We start from the raw sequence: 21,881 nt of genomic DNA, 5'->3' as shown, positions 1-21,881 counted from the left end.
TGCTTAAAGTGGAATGAGGTGGTTAATGCCATAAGCATTCAGTTATATTTAAGAGGCTTGATTTATATATTTGACCCTGGACCACAGAACCAGTCATTAGTAGCATGGGTATATTTGTAGCAAAAGCCAAAAATAAATGTTATGGGTCAAAATAATACATTTTTGTACGTCAAAACCATTAGGATATTAAATACAGATCATGTTCCATGAAGATATTTTGTGAATGTTCTACCGTAAATATATTAAAACTGTATTTATCATTAGTAATACGTGTTGCTCAGGACTTTATTTTATCAATATTTGTTTTTTGCACCCTCAGATTTCAGATTTTCAAATATTGTCCTATCATAACAAACCATACATTGAAAGCTTATTTCTAAATCTAAATAAAAAAAAAAAAGATCCTTATGGCTGGTTTTGTGGTCCAGGGTCACATAACCGCATGACATCCTATCTGTTAGCTGGAAACTTAAATTCTGGATCGACTGATTCTGGGCCAAATCCTTGAAGATTGAAGAGAAACCGTCTGTACAGTTGTTAAATGTTAAAATAAGCATTAAAAGTCCTTTACAAGTAGTTTAAATGAAAACTGCCTAACTAACTAATCTGCGTTATTTATCTTTATTCTTAACATTCAAGCTTTGCGGAGTCCTCAGGTTTCTACTCGCTCTTCAAGGCCTCATCCAGAGCTGTGTGTCAAGATGTACCCCAGTAATGTTTATGTATAAATTATGCTTTTAAAATAACTTTAATATCCTAATTTAACTAAGGCCTAGTCCTGGCTTAAGCTTATTCCTGTCCAGGAAACCGACCATATAAGTTTGGGGCGGCTCATCTGTTTCACTGTTAACTGAGTTTTTGGGAAACCGGTTTTGAATTTTATTTGGTGATGCTGGTATAAACATGGCACATTTTTTGAGAATACTTGACAGATATACTTTGGACTATACAAATAATACTCTGGAGTTGCTTGAACCCTTGAATCGGGTAAGGATCTCTTACCAGATATTGAATCCCGCCGTCATCTTTAAAATGCCTGCAGTTTTGTGGGAAGCGTGTGAGCAGAACTTTGATGAGCGTCTGGTACCAGTTGGGACTCATGTTCAGAAAACAGTCCTGTAAAACAAACACAACAGTCAGAGGAGAGAAGACCCAAAAAGAGAGATGACACTAAAACACCCAAATAAATTACTCTCACCCAAATAAAGTCATTTTGGACATGATATAATAAAGCTGATCCTTCACAGACACATTCTGGGCACACCTGAGACTTCTATTACGTCTTGTAAAAATGGGCATAATAGGTGCCCTTTAAAGCTCAGTGAAGATGCACTTGTGAATGTTAATGGCATGCCTTTGCTGATGAACCGTGGGTAATGTTCAAAAACTGGCATATGTCAGTGTTCAAGGTTTACCTACAAGAAACTCTTATTTACTATTTAAGCCAAATATGACAACACTGTGGCAAACACTGTGAGCTCTCTTGGCAGGAACGGGAAGTTTAGCATCTGTTGTGTAATCAGATCACGAGTGTACTGTCAGCGAAGGACAGGCGGTGTGAATGCACATGCACATGTTGATCCGGCAGGGATGACTTAAGGCGTAAATAAGAAATGGCGTTGGCGTGTAATATTAACGGCCTGATTTCCTGCACTCATTAACTGATGTTTATTGCGCTGTGGCAATGAGCGAGTTTTCCCAATGGAGTCACACATTTGCACGCTTGTATTCAACCACCTATCCAACGAACTGTACCGAACATAAACTGCAACAAAAACACAATGTCACACACCCCAGTGTCTACAGTAATAAATGCAGTACAATTTTGCATGCACTCTTTCTAAGCCATCTTTCTTTGTTTTTTAAGTTGCCAGCCAGTTGTAGCATTTTTATGATTTCCAAAAAAGTTTAATGCCTTAGAGAAAATGTCCTTCTTTAAATATATAAACATAAAGAACAGACCCTCTGCCTTAAGACAAAAAAAATCCTACCTTCAATTGTTTTCTTTTAAATCACCTCTCAAATAGGGGTAGGTTTTTAAAAAACAAACAAATTTAGCATTTTTGTAAAGGACTTTTGTTAGAGATCAGATTTATAGCGATAACCAGAACATACACAAAGGTTTTACAGTTTTTTGGATCAGTGGATGCTTCAGTGTTTTATTAGTTGTGTAAAAGCGCCACCTAGTGGATTATAGCGTAAATATGGATCGCCGTAAAAACTCATAGTTGGGAGGGAAGCGTTTTCTCTTAATTGAGGAGATAACTTGTCAATGGCGGGTATTTAAAACATTAAGGGGTGGTTTCCCGGACAGGGATTAGACTAGTCCTAGACTAAAATAAATTTAAGAGCTGTCCAAACTGAAAAAAATACTTGAACTGACATACAGTATCTTAAAATACATCAATGCCATTTATTTTGCCTCAAAATGCACACAAGTAATGTTTTAAGCAAGGCATGTTTGTTAAAAGTAATTATATTTCCTAATTAAACTAAAGCCTAGTCCTGGTTTAAGATAATCCCTGTCCAGGAAACCACCCCACATGATGTCAGGAAAAAATGAATTTAAAGAATTTATTTTACTGAAAACAAGACAAAAATAGTAAGTTATATCAAAAAATGATTTTCAAGAAAAAAATCAAAATAATTTAAGAATTTTTAGATATTTTTACTGAAAACAAGACAAAAATACTAAGAATTTTTTTTCTTGAAAATAATTTTTTGCAGACTTTCTTACTTAGTATTTTTGTCTTTTTTTCATTAAAAATATCTAAAAATTCTTAAATCAAGATGGATTTTCTTTATGAGCAAAATGACAAAAAACTAAAATTTAAGTGAATTTGTGCTTAAAACAAGCAAAATTATCTGCCAATGGGGTGAGAAAATTTTGCTTGAATTAAGTGTTTAAGAAAAAAGAAAACTTATGTAAGAAAAAATGATGACGTTGAAGGTCTCAATCAAAAAGTCGTTTATTCAATTGAAGCAGTAGCAAAGTACATGAAGCACTCTGGGTTCATCGGAGTTGGAGTGAACCCTGAGCAAAGTCAGTCTTAATACTTTATAGTTTCAAACCTGTTTTCCCACCCCTAATGCTAATGAAGTATCCCTTTAAATGTAAATTAAGACTAATACTACAAATGACCCCTATGTCTCCCACTGTGCCTAAATGGGTCCTGGGATTTGTATGATCAGGCTATCTTAGTACCCAACTGTGTGCTCAACCAAGTGGTCAGATAATGTTTAGATAGATGTCTTTTATTATCATGAACCCTCTTTGATCTGTGTTGGTTCGAGAAGTCTCACATTTGCTCCCATACTACTTTTAAGAAAGTATTACTTCAGGTTATATAATTGTATTGCTTGAACTGAGATTACCTTTTATGATTATCAAACCTTTTAGAGGGATGAGCTTGTTTCAACATCTAAATTGGAGTGGAATCTTTGTCAAGGCTGACTATAAATTCTTACAGTCCCCCGTTTGATGCTCTTGGCAGAGAAGCATCACATCCACTCCATTCATAAAGATTACACCTCCCATACTATTAGGGCAGGTGCCCAGTGGCGGTAATACCCTGGCTTAGGTTGTCCCCCATCTGGCCACTGGAGAATCTTACCCGTCTTTGGGTCATCACCTCATGCACACTGGTTATCGCTCCATCCCTTTAGGCAAGATTATCATAGGGTCTCTTGTAAAATTTGGCAATATGAAACAAACATTTCTTGGGTTTGGGAGAGAAATATTCAAGAACCATCACAGCCAACGGCAATGTCCTAAGGTGATCAGTGAAGTATCTGCAATCTGGCGTCTTAATAGAGAACACATACAGCATAGCATAATACATTTACAAACCATGAGTAAGATACACACGTAGCTGTTTTGAAGCTTACATCCCAAAGTAAATCTGAATATGCCATAGCTAAGTCCCCATTACCCTATCTTTCACATTAAAATCAATGACATTAGAACATTGTCTAATTCTGGCAATTTAAAATCAAATTCTGGAATATTTTCAACAAATAGGATAGTAGTTGTTGGGTCACATTCACATATAGAAAGTTCTAATAACCCATTGACCATGCTGATTCTGTATTTATACATAATGAAGTACTATAATGAGGTATTGGCTACCATTGACAAGTTGGAAAAATTATTCAAGGTTGTAGTAACACCATTTCTCTCATCTTTGACTATTATCCTAGAGAAATGATTCTGAATATGAGTGAGTTTAACTTCACAAGCATCAAAGTCCGTTTCTGGTGCTCAACACAATAGTTGTTTTTCCACCATGTCACACTCGCAACATGAAACCGAATGGGGTTTTGTCACAACAATCTGTGTTTATTTCCCGCCATTCTTCTGATGACAACTTTGCAAAAAAATCTAGGAAGGTTCTTGCTTTCTTTTAAGAACATGTTCCTGTAATGTTCCAAGATTGTCCACCTTTAGAATGTTCTCAAACTCAAAATTTCCTTGCTCCTGGAAAATTGTTTAAAGCATAGCATACATTGTAGTCTCATTCTAGTGTCATGTGTAGTGAGACTTTTCATAGTATGGATATATGTCATTTGTCCACTTGTTTTCCACCTTGGTAGGAAGACTGCTGTCCATACTCTCTGGAAATTGTTTGATTTATTTGTGCTTCTCCTATCGATTGTCCAATCTTTTTCATTTTTGAAAACAGTTCCTTAGATGAAGCTTTCATGGCTATTGTTCCGATTCGTATGTCACAGGATCTTTTAGACCTGTTGTTCTGGATCTTAGCAGTCGTTCTGGATCTTAGCAGGTTTGGAAATGTCTGGATTTCCTATTCCAGTAGTAACTCTAGAGAAGTTCTGATTCCTCTTTCTTGAGGAAGTACCCTGGCATCACCTGTCCTGTTGGCCTTCTGGTCCAAATCGTCTTTCTCCCTAAGGTAAAACATTTTACACATCTCCATGCTTACACCTGAAACAAGAAGAATAGAAGAGGTTGCCCCCCTTTTCCCCCACAAGAATTTTCCACATTCAAAACATCAAAGTCACATATGATTAATCACAACATATGATTAATCAGAACATCAAACATCAGTAATGTTTTAAAAAATATATTTTTTTAAATTATTGCCATTAAAACATTTCTTCTAAATAAATTTACATATCAATCACATTAAATCATTTTTCATGAATCTTCAAGAATCACCCCCCTTTTGATAGTAAACATATTTTTCCTAAAATGTGGTACTATCATAAAACAATTCTCTAGTTCACATCAACATCTGCTTGTGACTGAGTTACAGTCATATTGTTCACACAGTGATGTGTCTGGCAAGGTTTTTTCCTTCTTTCCATTCAACAGTGCTAACTGGGTTTCTAAATTGTCCATTTTCTTAAGCAAATCATGAAAGCCCATCTGTCTTTTATGTGAAAAGTGACACTGTCTTGCCTTGTGTCCTGTCTTTCCACATCTAAAGCAAACAACTTCCTTATCTTTCCATCTTTTCTCTGAACAATGCCTAGCAATGTGACCATCTTTTCCACATGCATGACAGACAAAGTTTCGATATCTCTCTTTATCTTGACAATGTCTAGCAATGTGACCGGCGTTTCCACATGCATAGCAAAGAATAACACCTTCTGAATTTATTCCTGCAAATCTCCTTTGTCTATGATGGAAGCCATCAGTTAATCTAGAATATTCTTTCCTGCCAAAAGCAGCAACTGGGTGTCTAGATTTGGCACTTTTCATTTTAGTATTAGCATTATTGTTGTAAAACTGTGTCATTTTAGCAATAATGTCATCAAATTCAGAGAAAGGCGTTACGAGCATTGACACAGCAGAATGAGTGAGTGGATCATATTTGTTAATCAAGGCAGACTTGAAAGTGACATCATTCTTAGTAATATCAGGATTGCCACTGAAAGTTTTAAATGTCTCCAGTAATCGTTCTGAAAACGCTGCTGGGTGCTCTCCTTTCCTCATGTGCATCTCAGATATTTTATCCCAATCAATTGACATCATACCCAAAACTTCAAGAAGTGCCTGTTTCCTCTCTGACTTATTTGCTGTTCTTTCCTTTACTGTCTGAGTTAAGGCTCCAGACAAAGTATCAGGCAGACACATTTTTAGCACAACACAGGCATCACCATCAGTAAAATTATACAGATCTGCATATTGTTCCAGATTCTTTAGAAAATCTAATGGGTCCTGCTTGGCAGGGTCAAATTTCCCAATGTTCTTGATCACAATTTCTAGTTCAGTTGGATTAAATGCTTTGACCATGGTAGAGGTCATTCGCTCTCCCCTTCCTTCACTAGCACGCATAGCTGTAGTCACATGAACTGGTGCCATTGGAAATCTATCTGTAGAGTCAGAGTACTGACTTCTAAATGACTGAGAATCTCTTTCCCAACCCTCAGAACTTTTTTCCTGCAAATCTGGCATTTCTGAAACTGGACTACACACTGTAACATCTAACAATGTCTTACTAGCATTTTTGTCAGTTGTGCCATTCATTATCATACATTGACAAGCTGTCTGTGCTTCCTCCAAATTGTTGGCCAAAATTTCCACAGATGATTTAAACATGTCCTTGTTAGTTCTAAGGAGTGCAATCTCATTCTGCATCTTGACCTTTTCTTCTTTCCATATTGTTTCAATGGCCTGGTAATTTTTTGTAGAAATCACCTCAACACTAAGTCGCTCATTTTCAGCTTTTAACTCCTCTACTCTCTTCCTAATTACATTGTACGAAGCAAAAACCGCTTGAAGCGCATTGGCAATCTTTCCTTTTTCATTTTTAGGCATTTTAGAAGTTTCAAACTTAGAGATAGCCCATTCATATGGCTTATCAACAACGTTCTCTATCCCATCAAACATTCCATGTGAGCAGTGCTTGGTAATGTATTTAACAATCAGCTTTTCCATTTCAAACGTCTTACTGAATTTTGTGCAATAATTCAATAGGTATTTACAACTTACACTTACTATGACTACACGTTATCTAGTTGCTATATTCGTTATTCGATATTCGTTAGTCTGGTAGTTCCTGTATGTCGGACACTTACTGTATGAATTACAACACAATATGTCAGGCCTCTGAACCTGAAAATTCCTGCTTCAGACATGGCCACAGTCCGTCTAACCTTAAGTTCATCTACACAAATGCTCACAAACAGTTTAAAATATAACACTGTCACAATACGTTGGACACACCACACTGTATTATATTTTACAACAGTCTACCTGGCTGTAGCACTTCAGGGGTAACAACAGTTATCAAGTTTAAAACACAGCTGCAATACCTCGTGCAAACCCACACTGGTTCAGGTTTTAGTTTTAAACTTCACAGAGCCACGGTGCGTTGGGCTCTGTACGCAACAATTTCAGTTACTTTAGGAACTCATTTGTTATAATTCTGCAACCACACTACGTTGGGTTAATTCAATTACTTTAGAATCTTAACAGAAAGAACAGAAACAATTCCAAACCAAGTTTCTTTTAACTTGAAAGTCTCACTACTTTGGAGGCCACACTCCTTTGGGCCTCAAACTCTGCTTCACCAATACTCACAAATAGATTAAAATTGAACACTGTCACAGTACGTTGGACAAAACCACACTACGTCGGGCTTCTGTGTTATCTCTTAAACTATCTAGCCACAGTACTTCGGGCTTACAATACTATATATCACGTTTAAAACTCTGCTACAGTACGTCGAGCAAAACCACACTGCTTCGGGTTTTTAGTTTTAAACTTCACAAAGCCACAGTTCGTCGGGCTCTCACTACAAGAAGTTTCAGTTACTTTAGAAACTCTTTTGTTATAATTCTGCCACCACACTACGTCGGGTTGATTCAGTTACTTTAGAATCTTAACAGAAATTATAACAACACAACACCACGTTTCAGTTAATTTAGAAACACACAAACTTAAACACTTTGCTTCAATTACGTTAGAAACAAAAATTCTAATACAACTCTGCCACCACACTGCGTCGGGTTAATTCAGTTTCATTAGAATCTCAAACAGAATTGTATAGAATAGGCTTAAGAACTCCTCCTGCTAAATTAAACACACTAAATTCCTTCCTCTCCTTACAATTTTCTTTTCTAGATTTTTTTTAAACGAGGGGGTTCCCTAAAACAAAAACAGCATTAATGAAGAAAATCCGCTTTTCTTACCTTTCCCCGCTTTTTTTTCGGAAATCCCTCGCTGGTTGGCACGCCAATTGTAAGAAAAAATGATGACGTTGAAGGTCTCAATCAAAAAGTCGTTTATTCAATTGAAGCAGTAGCAAAGTACATGAAGCACTCTGGGTTCATCGGAGTTGGAGTGAACCCTGAGCAAAGTCAGTCTTAATACTTTATAGTTTCAAACCTGTTTTCCCACCCCTAATGCTAATGAAGTATCCCTTTAAATGTAAATTAAGACTAATACTACAAATGACCCCTATGTCTCCCACTGTGCCTAAATGGGTCCTGGGATTTGTATGATCAGGCTATCTTAGTACCCAACTGTGTGCTCAACCAAGTGGTCAGATAATGTTTAGATAGATGTCTTTTATTATCATGAACCCTCTTTGATCTGTGTTGGTTCGAGAAGTCTCACATTTGCTCCCATACTACTTTTAAGAAAGTATTACTTCAGGTTATATAATTGTATTGCTTGAACTGAGATTACCTTTTATGATTATCAAACCTTTTAGAGGGATGAGCTTGTTTCAACATCTAAATTGGAGTGGAATCTTTGTCAAGGCTGACTATAAATTCTTACACTTATTTTTAGATTTTTTTCTCACCCCCATTGGCAGATATTTTTGCTTGTTTTAAATTTAAATTTACTTAAATTGTATATTTTTGGTCTATAAACTAGACTTATTTTCTTAGGTCATTTTGCTCATCAAGAAAAAGCATCTTAATTTAAGAATTTTTAGATATAGATGGTTTCATCGGACGCACGTGATACATGTCTGGATCCGCACCTTACTTCCGGTTTCGTTTTTTTAATGGTCTGACTAGTTGCTAAACGAATGCCTCGTCGAAAATAACAAATGTTTTGGTTTCCTAGGTAATCTATGTGTTGTTTTGTTTACTTGTTATATAAATAAACTATGTTTAAAGAATTTGTTGTTATTTATTATTAGCGGAGTTTACCGGAAGTTACGTGCGGACCGCGACAGCGGCTTGTTTATGTTGTTACCGCTGAAACGGTCTATATTTTTTACTCAAAACAAAACAAAAATACTAAGTATGAAAGTCATTTTTTGCAGTGTGCATTGGAGTTAAATTGAACCTGGCAAATAATTCAATACACAAAAGGACTGCATCTATCAAGCTCAACTATTTGTTTATAAAAAGTTTTTTTTTGCTATTTTTCTCAAGTTTCAGACCTTATGCATGAAAGTTGTCTGTTAGAGAGGAGTAAAGAAAGAGGAAAAAACTACACGGCAAAAAATGATTTTCAAGAAAAAAAAATCTTTGTTTTCAGCAAAAATATCTAAAAATTCTTAAATAAAGATGCTTTACCTTGATGAGCAAAACAACCTAAGAAAATAAGTCTAGTTTTTAGACCAAAAAAAATCGAATTTAACTGATTTTGTGCATAAAACAAGCAAAAAAAGCACATTTTTCTAGAATTTTTCTTGAATTTGGTGTTTTAGAAAAATTTTCATGATTTTTTTGCTTACCGCATTGGCAGATTTTTTTGCTTGTTTTTTGCACAAAAGCACTTAAATTTGATATTTTTGGTCTTTAAACTAGACTTATTTTCTTGAGTTGTTTTGCTCATTGAAAATTTTCTTGAAAATCATTTTTTGCAATGTAAGGGTTGAAATGAGAGAGGGAGGTAATGTGATGTTTACATACCAGCTGCGGGTCGATCTCAGCGATGGATTTGCTTTGCACAGCGTACAGCAGCTCCTCCAGCTCACTGAAGGCCAGCCTGCTGAGTTTCAGCTTATCCAGAGCTAAATGTTCCCCGTGAAACAGTCTCCTCCAGAGGTTATCCCTGCGACAGTGACCCATGGCCTGCTCCACGATGCTCTGAATCTGTCGCCGTGCAGACATCACCTCGGAGTTTAGCAGAGGAAAGAGCGGAGACAGGTAGAAGAGCCCGTGAAAGTCCTCGCTCTGACCCGGATGTGGAAGGGACTCGGTGGTGTCTGATTCGGGGCTGGCCGGAGGGCTGAGAGGGGTAGTGGAGGTCTCCTCCCAGAGGTCCAGTTCGGATTCCCGTGCCCCCGTGCTGCTCGCGTCCAGTCGGTCTGTGGCGACGCGGCTGCTGAGGTCACCGGGGTCACGGTGGATCTGAGGAAGCTTCTTAAAGCGTCGCATATCGGCGGTCAAACGGGGGAAGAGTTCCCTTTGACTGGTCATGATGACGTAAAAACACAGCCTGACACAAACACAAGAGAATAAAACCAGCCCGGAAATGGTGACTAATTTGTACAAATGAATACAATGTGAAATGTACAAAAACGTAAGATTACTAAAAAGCAATAAGGAAGCCCCACCCTTAAAACTAACATCACTTAAATGAAAGCGGATTATAGAAATTCTTAACTTTTTTTACGAGGTGGCGTATTCGTATAAATTAGTACAATGTGAAATGTACAAACACATACGACGATTACTAAAAAAGCAACAATGAAGCCCCAGCCCCAAAAACTAGCATCACTGGAATGAAAGCAGATTATAGAAATTCGTAACTTTTTTACGAGGTGGCTTATTCGTATAAATGAGTACTATGTAGGGGTGGCACGGTTCACAAAACCCTCGGTTCGGTTCGTATCACGGTTCTATGGTCACGGTTCTCGGTTCAGTACGGTTCTTGTTGTTATTTTTTCTTTAAATTTTTAACACTTCAGAAATGTATTATCTTATTAATGTATTAGTTATCCATAATTTAGGATACAGTATTAAAAAAAGTTATATCATGTAATCATGCACAAACTGAATTTGATTATTGGGACCATCCCTGAGGAAAGCCAGATGAGATTTTGATACAGCAAGAGGGAAGACATTGATGATTTCAACATGCTTTTAATTTATTTGGCAAAAAAGAGAATGTGTATTGCCATCTACATGAACTTTATGAGCATTTTTAGCACACATAGATAACTTGCATTTATTAAAATGCCAACTTCAGTGTAGCTCTTAGATTTATCACTGAGAGGCTGCTTAAATACTGCAGAGAGTATATGTGGACGAGAGAGAAACATAACCTTTGCACCTGTAATATTAAAATCTCTTTAAGTCTCTTTTGTCCACTTTTGACCACTTCTGTCCTGATTACTTTGAGGGGCAATTTCTGAAATAAGATCGCGCAACTTTCACACGCTAACAAAATGAAACTACGCGGAAATCAGCCGCTTTAATTTTATCAATGAAAGGCTAAAATAGTGCTAAAGACGTAAAACAGTACCTCAGATTAGATAAATGGTCGGAGAGAAGGCGATCTCCTGCGGCTGTTTGAGCACATTCAACCCATAGACTGCAGTTCAATCTATTGTTTTATTTCCGCTGTCATCATAGGTAACATGAAATAAAAATATGTTTCCACACACCAAACTTATACGACGCTGGCGCATCCTCCAACTGCGGGCAGACTTCCTTTTCTCTCCCACTTGCCATTTCTACACGTAACATAACCTGCAGTACTTATACTCCAAACCAGTCACCTCTTCTTTCGCGCGAAAGGGAAACACGCTATCTGAGGTCACATACAGGGCATGAGACTACATTGCGCATGCCATGAACCGTTGAACCGTGCGGTACACACGCGCTCCGGACCGAGACAAGCGAACCGAACGGTTCGGATTTTTTTCATGGACCGTGCCACCCCTAGTACTATGTGAAATATACAAACACGTACAATTACTAAAAAAGCAATAATGAAGCCCCACCTCTAAAACTAACATCACTGGAATGAAAGCGGATAATAAAAATTCGTAACTATTTTACGAGTCGGCTTATTCGTATAAATTAGTACAATGTGAAATGTAAAAACACGTACGAAGATCACTAAAAAAGCAACAATGAAGTCCCAGCCCCAAAAACTAGCATAACTGGAATGAAAGCAGAGTATAATTTTTTAAACTATTTTACGAGGTGGCGTATTCGTATAAATTAGTACAATGTGAAATGTACGAAGACGTACGATTACTAAAAAAGCAATAATGAAGCCCCACCCCTAAAACTAACATCACTGAAATGAAAGCAGATTATAGAAATTCGTAACTTTTTTACGAGGTGGCTTATTCGTATAAATGAGTACTATGTGAAATATACAAACACGTACAATTACTAAAAAGCAATAATGAAAGCAGAGTATAATTTTTTTAACTATTTTACGAGGTGGCGTATTTGATAAATTAGTACTATGTGAAATATACAAAAATGTAGGATTACTAAAAAGCAATTATGAAGCCCCACCCCAAAAACTAACATCACCGGAATGAAAGCAGAGTATAAAAATTCGTAACTATTTTACGAATAGTTTTACAAACTATTTTTGTGGCTTATTCGTATAAATTAGTACAAAGTAAAATGTACATAAACGTACGATTACTAAAAAAGCAATAAAGCCCCACCCTTAAAACTAACATCACTAGAATGAAAGCAAAGTACAAATTTATATGAATTAGACATAAGATTGTTAAACACAAAGCTGTTCTTGTACTTTGTTGTGCACAACTCATCATTTTACGCTACTCACTTGAGCAGGTGTCTCTCTCCTTCAGACTGCTCTTCGAACGGAGTGGCGTTATGACACACCAGCAGCGACACGTCAAAATCATCATGGTGTCGTAGTCCATCGAGGTCTTTATAAGAGCCAGAGCTAAATCATAGATCATAATATTATTAAAATGACTGCAAACAATGTTTTAACATTTGTTCGGATTAGAAGAGAACACTTTAGTACCTGTTCCACAAAGCTACCAGTGCGTACTCGTGCAGGTCTGAGCTTGGCGCCCCCTTTTTGTTATCGGTTGTAACTGCAGCTTTAGACATGCGCAGGGGTTTCATCCCGTAAGTACCGGCGTGATCAGTGATGTAGTTATACAGCTGATGTGCAGTAATCATCCCGGTCGATATCGAAAAATTCCCTAATATATGAATATAAACATAACGTAACACGCAAGTTACAATGTTGTATTTTTATAATTAAGTTTTTATCAAAAGTATTTATTAGTAACTCTAAATGTGTTTGGCTAAAGAAAGGTCTCCTAGGATACGTTAAGGTGAGTAAATCATGGGCTAATTTTCATTTTTGGATGAACGATTCCCTTCAACAAACTCACCCTGAAAAACGTGGTTGCGTCCATATTTGGGTATATCGGGGTGATGTGCGATAAAATCCTCCAGAAAGCTGGTGAGCTGGTAGCCTTGCCGCAGGGTCATCTGACATCCCACCAGATACTGATGCACCACACGCAGATGAAAGTCGTAGCTGAACGAGTGAACGTGCATCAAATCTCGAACCTTATCGCATTCCTCGGTGAACAGCATCGACAGCTGAAGGAGACAAACACACAAATCCAACACGGTTACTTAAAGAGCAGAACACGCTTGAACGCCATATAGCCTAACAAAACCATTTTCATTAAAGACACCAGACCCCCACAGGAAGACAGCAAGCAGTAGCAGGAACATCCTTCCAAAACCTCTAAATCCTAATAGTGATACTAACTGAAAACCCAATCCAATATGACTCAAGAGTGATTTAAAGAGAAGCCCCAACAGATGGTCAAATTAAACCAGACCCGCCGCAAGATTCAATTCCCTCTGCAGAATCCGTTACCACCTGCATCCCAAAGCCAATCCACTGCATGCCCTGAACTTTTTATTAGTGCTCTGTTATAAAGTTTCATCATAAAAATCACTTTATTATGTAAGAGGTCAGTGATTGGCTGGTTAGTGCGGTCCAGGATGCACCTGCTGGCAGATGCTGTACCTACATCATTAAATGTGACCGTGGACCACAAAACCAATCATAAGTCGCACAAGTATATTTGTAGCAATAGCCAACAATACATTGCATAAGTAAAAAAATGATTAGGATATTAAGGGGGGGGTGATGCTGTTTAAGTAAGGAATAATTGACGATGGACCGTTGAATAATAAGAAAATAATGCACACCCAAGGTGGTAATGCGGCACGACGCGAAGCACAACGGTTACAAAAATGATTGCTCTGGTGCTTATTTTTAAGACATTTAAAGGTTAGGTGTGCGGTTATTAAAAAATAATCAACACCCATGGAACATTTCTCAGCCAATCAGAATCAAGCATTTAACAGCCCCGTGGTAGTATTTCATGCATTCATGTGGCAGGGTATTTCTGTGCCGAATGCACTTCGCCAGGGTTCATAGAAGTTTCTGAAAGTTTTTTTTTTTGAACATGGGTACATCTTGCATAGACGTTAGGTATCATCTATTTTTATGTGCACTTCCCCTGGAAAAGCACGCCCACACATCAATCAGCGGGAGAGCGATAACCGAGGATGCTAGAAGTCACAAGACTCAATGATGGCGTGAAAGAAGAAGTGTGTTTTTGGATTTAAGGAGAAGAAAGCCATCATTATGGAAATGATGGATATAGTTTTGTTTATCGGGCGAGCAGCGGAGTTTTGCGTGTTTGTTAGTTTAACGCTGGATTTTGTTAAAATGTCCCAACAAGGGTCATAAGTCGCAGGTGGTAAGAGTTCTGTATTACGTTGGAAATCGGCGCATAAATGCATATAATGTAAATGACACAAACATGTAGTGAATCATTAGTACAGCCGATCTGTCTGTTTATAAATCTGATAAAACTAAAGACTCTTCAGGGACATAAAGGATGTTATACTACTCTATAGGTATTAAAAATTAACATGAGATTTTATTTTGTACATTTCCTACCATAAATATATATAAAAAAAAATAAAATATTCGTAGTAATAAGTGTTGCTAAGGACTTAATTTGAAAAACTTTAAAGGTGATTTTCTTAATATTTTTTGCACCCTCAGATTCCAAATCTGGGACAAATATTATTTAATCTTAACAAAACATACTTTAATGAAAAGCTTATTTTTTTCAGCTTTCATGATGTAAAAATCTCAGTAAAAAAAAATTGTGGTCCAAGGTCACATATACACTCACCTAAAGGATTATTAGGAACACCATACTAATACTGTGTTTGACCCCCTTTTGCCTTCAGAACTGCCTTAATTCTACGTGGCATTGATTCAACAAGGTGCTGAAAGCATTCTTTAGAAATGTTGGCCCATATTGATAGAATAGCATCTTGCAGTTGATGGAGATTTGTGGGATGCACATCCAAAAATGCTCTATTGGGTTGAGATCTGGTGACTGGGGGCCATTTTAGTACAGTGAACTCATTGTCATGTTCAAGAAACCAATTTGAAATTATTCAAGCTTTGGTGCATTATCCTGCTGGAAGTAGCCATCAGAGGATGTGTACATGGTGGTCATAAAGAGATGGACATGGTTAGAAACAATGCTCAGGTAGGCCGTGGCATTTAAACGATGCCCAATTGGCACTAAGGGGCCTAAAGTGTGCCAAGAAAACATCCCCCACACCATTACACCACCACCAGCAGCCTGCACAGTGGTAACAAGGCATGATGGATCCATGTTCTCATTCTGTTTACGCCAAATTCTGTCTCTACCAACAGAAATCGAGACTCATCGGACCATGCAACATTTTTCCAGTCTTCAACTGTCCAATTTTGGTGAGCTCATGCAAATTGTAGCCTCTTTTTCCTATTTGTAGTGGAGATGAGTGTAAACTGCCTCAAGGTTGTGCGTGTTGTGGCTTCACAAATGCTTTGCTGCATACCTTGGTTGTAATGAGTGTTTATTTCAGTCAAAGTTGCTCTTCTATCAGCTTGAATCAGTCGGCCCATTCTTCTCTGACCTCTAGCATCAACAAGGCATTTTCATCCACAGGACTGCTGCATACTGGATGTTTTTCCCTTTTCACACCATTCTTTGTAAACCCTAGAAATGGTTGTACGTAAAAATCCCAGTAACTGAGCAGTTTGTGAAATACTCAGACCGGCCCGTCTGGCACCAACAACCATGCCACGCTCAAAATTGCTTAAATCACCTTTCTTTTCCATTCTAACATTCAGTTTGGAGTTCAGGAGATTGTCTTGACCAGGACCACACCCCTAAATGCATTGAAGCAACTGCCATGTGATTGGTTGATTAGATAATTGCATTAATGAGAAACTGAACAGGTGTTCCTAATAATCCTTTAGGTGAGTGTAGGCATAAATGATCTTATACCACTTACAGCCATATAAAAGTAAATAACACTGTATTCTGGCTTAAACACATATATCTGTAATATTTTATTATAAAACATTCACATTTTATCCAACGCTACTTCCTGTTTATTTAAGCTATATATCTGTAATCAGTATGTGTGGAAATCAAATAAGATCTTTGTACTGTTAACACCCTGCTCTACAAATGGAGCTACAGGAACATTACAGATGTATTAGCTTATAATATAGCCTATGCAAATGACTTCCACCCCACCTTTTCCTAGATGGGCTCATTTGATTGTCCGAATCCAATTATTCAAGACACCAAACCAGGTACCCATGACCAAAGCTAACAGGTTGCACACTTTATAGTGTCATACTGTATGCCGGTCGAGCTATTAAAGTGATATTGAAATGAATGGGAAAGTTTACAAATACTCTCCTCAAGTATTGTATTATTATTATTATTATTTTTATTTATTATTTTTATTATTATTTATTGTTATTATTTATTATTTTTTGATTAATCGGATAAAAACCTAATAACTATTTACTTAACATTTTTACTTATTATAGCTATATAAAACCCTAAATCGGGCTAATATGATCTTTTGATATTTTCTGCCATAAATCAAATAGTTTGTGCAGTTTTAAAATAGTAAAACATCAAAATATAAATAAATTATAATAAAACAATAATGTAATTAAAACATTATTTCACCTTGTTTATATGGTATGAACGAAATAAATAAAAATAAAAAACGAAATAAATCAATCTAACCTCAAGCAGACGGTTTATATCTACTGTATGACCTGTTGTGCGAATAAACTACAGCATTGCAAATAGTAACAGCAATGGATTTATATTAGATTTATTCAGGCATTTAATTTTACTTCAGAGATGATCCGCTGATGTAGCCTGGCTCCGCCCCCCTCCTACGTGCTTCCGCTTAATTTTCATTTCGCTTCAGCAGTACGTCTGGGATGGCTCTATAGAGTTTCGTTTTCTCCTGCAAAAATCTGCAGGACCAATCAGCGAACAGATGGGGGTGGCTAAGAATGATGACGTTGTGGTCGTGCGTCAGTTTGAGTTGTAGTTCAGTAATGGCAGCGGAGAAAGACGTGAGAAAAGCTATTCGGTCCGTTGTTGCAAAACTGCCGAATATACAGAAGTTAAAGCCGGAGCAAGAACCAGGTTTGCTAACTTTTGTTTGTCTGATTATTCTGACTTGTTGTTTCCGGCCGGTTTCGGTGCATGATATACGTCACGAACACATGTTAGCAATTGGCTTTGGCAGATCCTGAGTGACTCTGGGCAGATCCAATAGTTTTAAACTTCAACAATGGACCCTCCTTAACGGAAGTAACGCTTTGCTATGGAGCGTGGCCAGACTCTCTGTACGAATGAAATGAATGTTTTCCTGAACATTTTCCTCTACAACCCGAAACAACCCTGTACCTAAAACTCCTGCAGATGGCTATACTTCACTGCAAAGTCAACATACCAAAAAAAAACCTTCACTTACAAGCCAAACCCTCTCTGACTTGGCAAATATCACATCTGTGATATCAATCAATTTAATAACCGTATCCTATTTAATTCAATTTAACTTCAAAGTTGCGCTCACAAAAGCATTAGTGGCAAATGCGAATGACTGTATAGAGGAAAAGCAGGTAGTAATTATAGTACAATAGAAACGCCGGCTAAACGCTATTACTGCTGCCGCTTTCATCTCGACCGTGACACTGGAACGAATGCAAATAGGTTTGAGTCGAGGATTACAAAAAAACACAGCGACAGCGGTTCAATTTGTAGAAAACACACAACTGAACCTTTCATACTTTTTAAACTTTGACTTTGACTTAAACTCCCGTGACAAGCTGAGAAAAGATAAAGATGTGAAAACTAGCATGAAAAGTTAATAGCAGTTCAATTAATGTCTGCAATAATACTCTTAACCTGGAGCTTAAATTCAAAATAAAGACTTGTGACATCAGCATTCATCAACACATTGAACACTGACGGTGCAAAGTTCAAACTCCTTCATGATGCTTCATGAACATTTAGCTCTGGAAATCTTGAATTAACCAATCACACGTCATGAATTAGGCTTCGATGGAAAATAGGCATGCATTTTAATCTTTCATTTGGACTATGTGAGGTAGATTTTGCCGTGACAAAGTGGAAATGCCTCAATGGAGCACTTGGCTTTTAACAGCTTTGGGATTTGCATTCAAGTCATTTACAAAAAGCTCCATTGTGTACAGCAAAAAAAAAAAAAAATATCCCAAATTAGCCAAAAAAATAGCTGAAAAAGTGAAAATCACTGAACGAATCTACAATTATTGTATAATCAGGTTTGCTATATGTTCCTTCAGCACAGATTTGCAGTATATAATCATTGCATCTAGATTTACGCGTGATGATTCACTCACATAGAAACGTCACACAACGCACAGATTCAAATTAACATTCAACAAAAGCAAAAGAAAACCAAGAGTAATCATCAAGCAAAGCAAAGAAATCATTGGCTTTCATTTTTGAGGAAATCAGGTTGCAGAGACATTTACAGAATCGAGAAAGAATCGTATGATTGGGAAGAAAAGGGGAGGAGCCAGGCACTACACAGGGGAGGAGCCTGAGGGAAAGACTGAAGCCTGATTGATGGGAGACGGGCCCGCCCCGAGTATTCAGAGACGTACCGCAGAGTCGGAGCCCACGGGCACCTCGGGCAACGGCTTGCTAGGAGGTTTGTTGAGAAGAGAACCCTGATGGAAAGAAAGGGTGAGATCCGAATGCACACACACAAACACAGAAGACAACACACACATAAGAGAGGCAGGTGAGAAACATGCCACACAGCGAGGTTACAGGTCAATTCACACACAAAAAAAATGAACAAAACGGAGATTTGCCTGTCACGCGACGAGTTGCACTGATGCATGAGGGTGAAGTAACAGGAAGTGACGTAAGAGATGATTAGGAATGAGGCGGACCAACATGACCTTTTCAGCCATCTGTGGTTCATTCTAGCTAACTGCTGTGCGAATACTGCATGGAAATGTCGGATATGTGGACTGCACTAATATAACATCACAAAACCAAGTGGGGCAAAATCAGCATCTGGGTAGGGTTGCGCCAGCCTTTCTATTGTTCATTATTTAAATGCTCGGTTTAAAAGCCCAGCCTTGCAAAGCATAGTTTATTTGACTTGTACGCATACACAGACAGACGTTCGACACGTGCACATTACCTCTCCTGGCCTACATACTTGATAAGTAATGCATAATCACATGATTGAAATGCCGTAAATTTCTGTTAAACTTAATTTGCCTCATGCATTAACATTAGTGCTGGGAAAAGATTAATCGCGATTAATCGCATACAAAATAAAAGTGCATTTTTGCCTAATATATGTGTCTGTACTTTGTGTAATTATTATGTATAAATACACACACATTCATGTGTGTTTTTAAGAAACATTTACATGTGTATATATATATTTATTTATATTTTTATATATTCTATATTAATTATCAACAATAAAAATGGATATATAAATAAAAATGTTCTGAAATGTATGTGTGTGTGTGTGATTAAATATACATAATAATTACACACAGTACATATATTAGGCAAAAATGCACTTTTATTTTGTATGCGATTAATCGCGATTAATCTTTTCCCAGCACTAATTAACATAAAAAATAAATGTTTACATTCAATACTACACTGCTTTATTATAAATATCATAAGAGGAATATCAAGTCACATTTATTTTTATAGTGCTTTTTACTATTGCAATGCAAAAAAGCAGCGTTACAAGAAAGGTGAAGAAAAAATTAATATGTTATTTAAATAAAATTGTGTAATAGGTGTGTATATGTATATTTATGTAAATAATACTGAAGGTGTATTTTTAACTCAGAAACTGTATTTTAAATTGACACTGATAAATTCTTTAAAAGACATACTAAATTACATTTATATATGATTTTATTCGACATGCACAACACGGAGCGGCACGCAGAGGTGAGCATGTGCGGTTTAGGACCGGTTCGTCTTGAAGTAATTTATTCATATAATTAATTCATAAAAAAAAAAAAAATTCATATAATGTGCTCTCTCTTAAAAATTTGAGCGAGTAGAAATGTCAGTATTATCATGATCAGGTCTGTCGAGTAAAACGAGATCTTGTTGATTTAGTTTAGTCAGTCACTATTTCATCTCAACCATTACTCCTGATTATAGGCTTTCGTAAATATTTAGTTTGTACGTAGAGTTAAACGGAGCAACCCAAAAACATTTAGTAGTGCGTTAGTTGTCAATTAGTGACCCCTTATGTCAAAACTATGTAATTTTTTAGTTGTAACTTACACACAGTTGCTGAAAAAAGGCCCCTGGTGCAACTTAAAAAAAAAAAATATTAATGTTGAAGTTGTTTCTGTGTAATGATCATTATTTTAAAGAAACATAATTTCTGTTTGCCCTCAAAACTCTATTTGCATTTAAAAGAAGCAAGCAAACACAGCCATTTAAGATTTAATTGTTGGATACGAGCAGCTGGGATTAAGAGACACCTCACAGGCTTTTTGCGCTGAAGGAAAAAACCAATGCATCCTGCTGACAAACATCTGGACATTTACCAATATTTACACTTAATTACCCCTCATTTAGAACCAACCTGGACCAATTACACATTAAATACAACATCAGACAGAACGAAACAACCATTGACCATCTGATCTCACTAACAATGGAGAAGATTTCAACATGTTGTTAAGATTAAAAAGTCATCATGTACTCATCCTCATTTTCTTTCTCATAAGATAAAATCCACTGATGCTGTTGTATGTAAGTGAAAGTGAACAGGGACTGAAGCTCAGACGATAAAACACAATAACAGCGTCCTGTGTCACGACAAGATTCCAGCATCAAAAGATTGCAATTTAATGCTAAAAGTGATGCCGTGACATCACAACATCAGTCAAAAATCACAGCCAATCGACTACATCTCTTCATCTGCCAACTCTTACCATGCACTGAAGAATCCAAAACTCATAAAAACACATAATCTTTGAATGTATTTTAGGGTTTTCCTTTTAAAATGCTTATATTTTATATCTGACTATAAACATGTAGAGCGTCTCTTGATGTATAACACACATGAGGGCGAGTAAATTATGTTTTTCTTGATGCTGTATTAAATTTTTCGCTCTAATAATACAGATTTTACTCCACAAAGATTACAGACAGGCACATGAAGCAGACATACAGAAAACATATTGTAGTGTACATACTCTTAAGCATTCTCTCTATACTAACATATATACATTGTGTTGTATATGATTTATTTGTACAGTTACCTGAGAATTAACCGTTTGACCCATTGGTATCCTCGAGCACTCCAATGCAAACTGCTTTACACAGAAATAAGATCCCTGAAAGAAATAAGAGAAAAAGTGATCATCATATTTAAGAGTAACACATACATGTAAACATCGTTGCACATTGGGTCCAAAATATTCACACGTTATAAAATAAATACGACCTAGTATAGCATCAATTACATTTACACCCTGCGTCAGAAACTTTCGTCCGGCATAAAAAATCCAGATGGGGTTTAGT

The 21,881-nt window shown here is 36.9% G+C and overlaps 1 protein-coding gene across 9 annotated transcripts in view; it reads right to left on the bottom strand.

The window, feature by feature from the left end:
- The window catches only part of szt2 (SZT2 subunit of KICSTOR complex), a 101,260-nt gene that overhangs the window by 4,639 nt on the left and 74,740 nt on the right, over positions 1–21,881 (bottom strand). For 7 of the 9 annotated variants that reach the window (XM_065293850.2, XM_065293851.2, XM_065293854.2 and 4 more), the window contains 7 exons: positions 21,620–21,694; positions 18,956–19,021; positions 13,281–13,494; positions 12,902–13,085; positions 12,695–12,817; positions 9,844–10,372; positions 1,003–1,116 (listed from right to left, as the gene is read on the bottom strand). In XM_065293850.2, coding sequence (XP_065149922.1) covers positions 1,003–1,116; positions 9,844–10,372; positions 12,695–12,817; positions 12,902–13,085; positions 13,281–13,494; positions 18,956–19,021; positions 21,620–21,694 — 1,305 coding nt within the window. The remainder of the gene's footprint in view (positions 1–1,002; positions 1,117–9,843; positions 10,373–12,694; positions 12,818–12,901; positions 13,086–13,280; positions 13,495–18,955; positions 19,022–21,619; positions 21,695–21,881) is intronic. The other 2 variants (XM_065293856.2, XM_065293858.2) reach the window with 1 other exon arrangement.

This window comes from Paramisgurnus dabryanus, chromosome 7 (assembly GCF_030506205.2).
Source record: "Paramisgurnus dabryanus chromosome 7, PD_genome_1.1, whole genome shotgun sequence".
NCBI classification, from domain to species: Eukaryota; Metazoa; Chordata; class Actinopteri; order Cypriniformes; family Cobitidae; genus Paramisgurnus; species Paramisgurnus dabryanus.
This window is presented reverse-complemented; position numbering and strand designations above follow the sequence as displayed.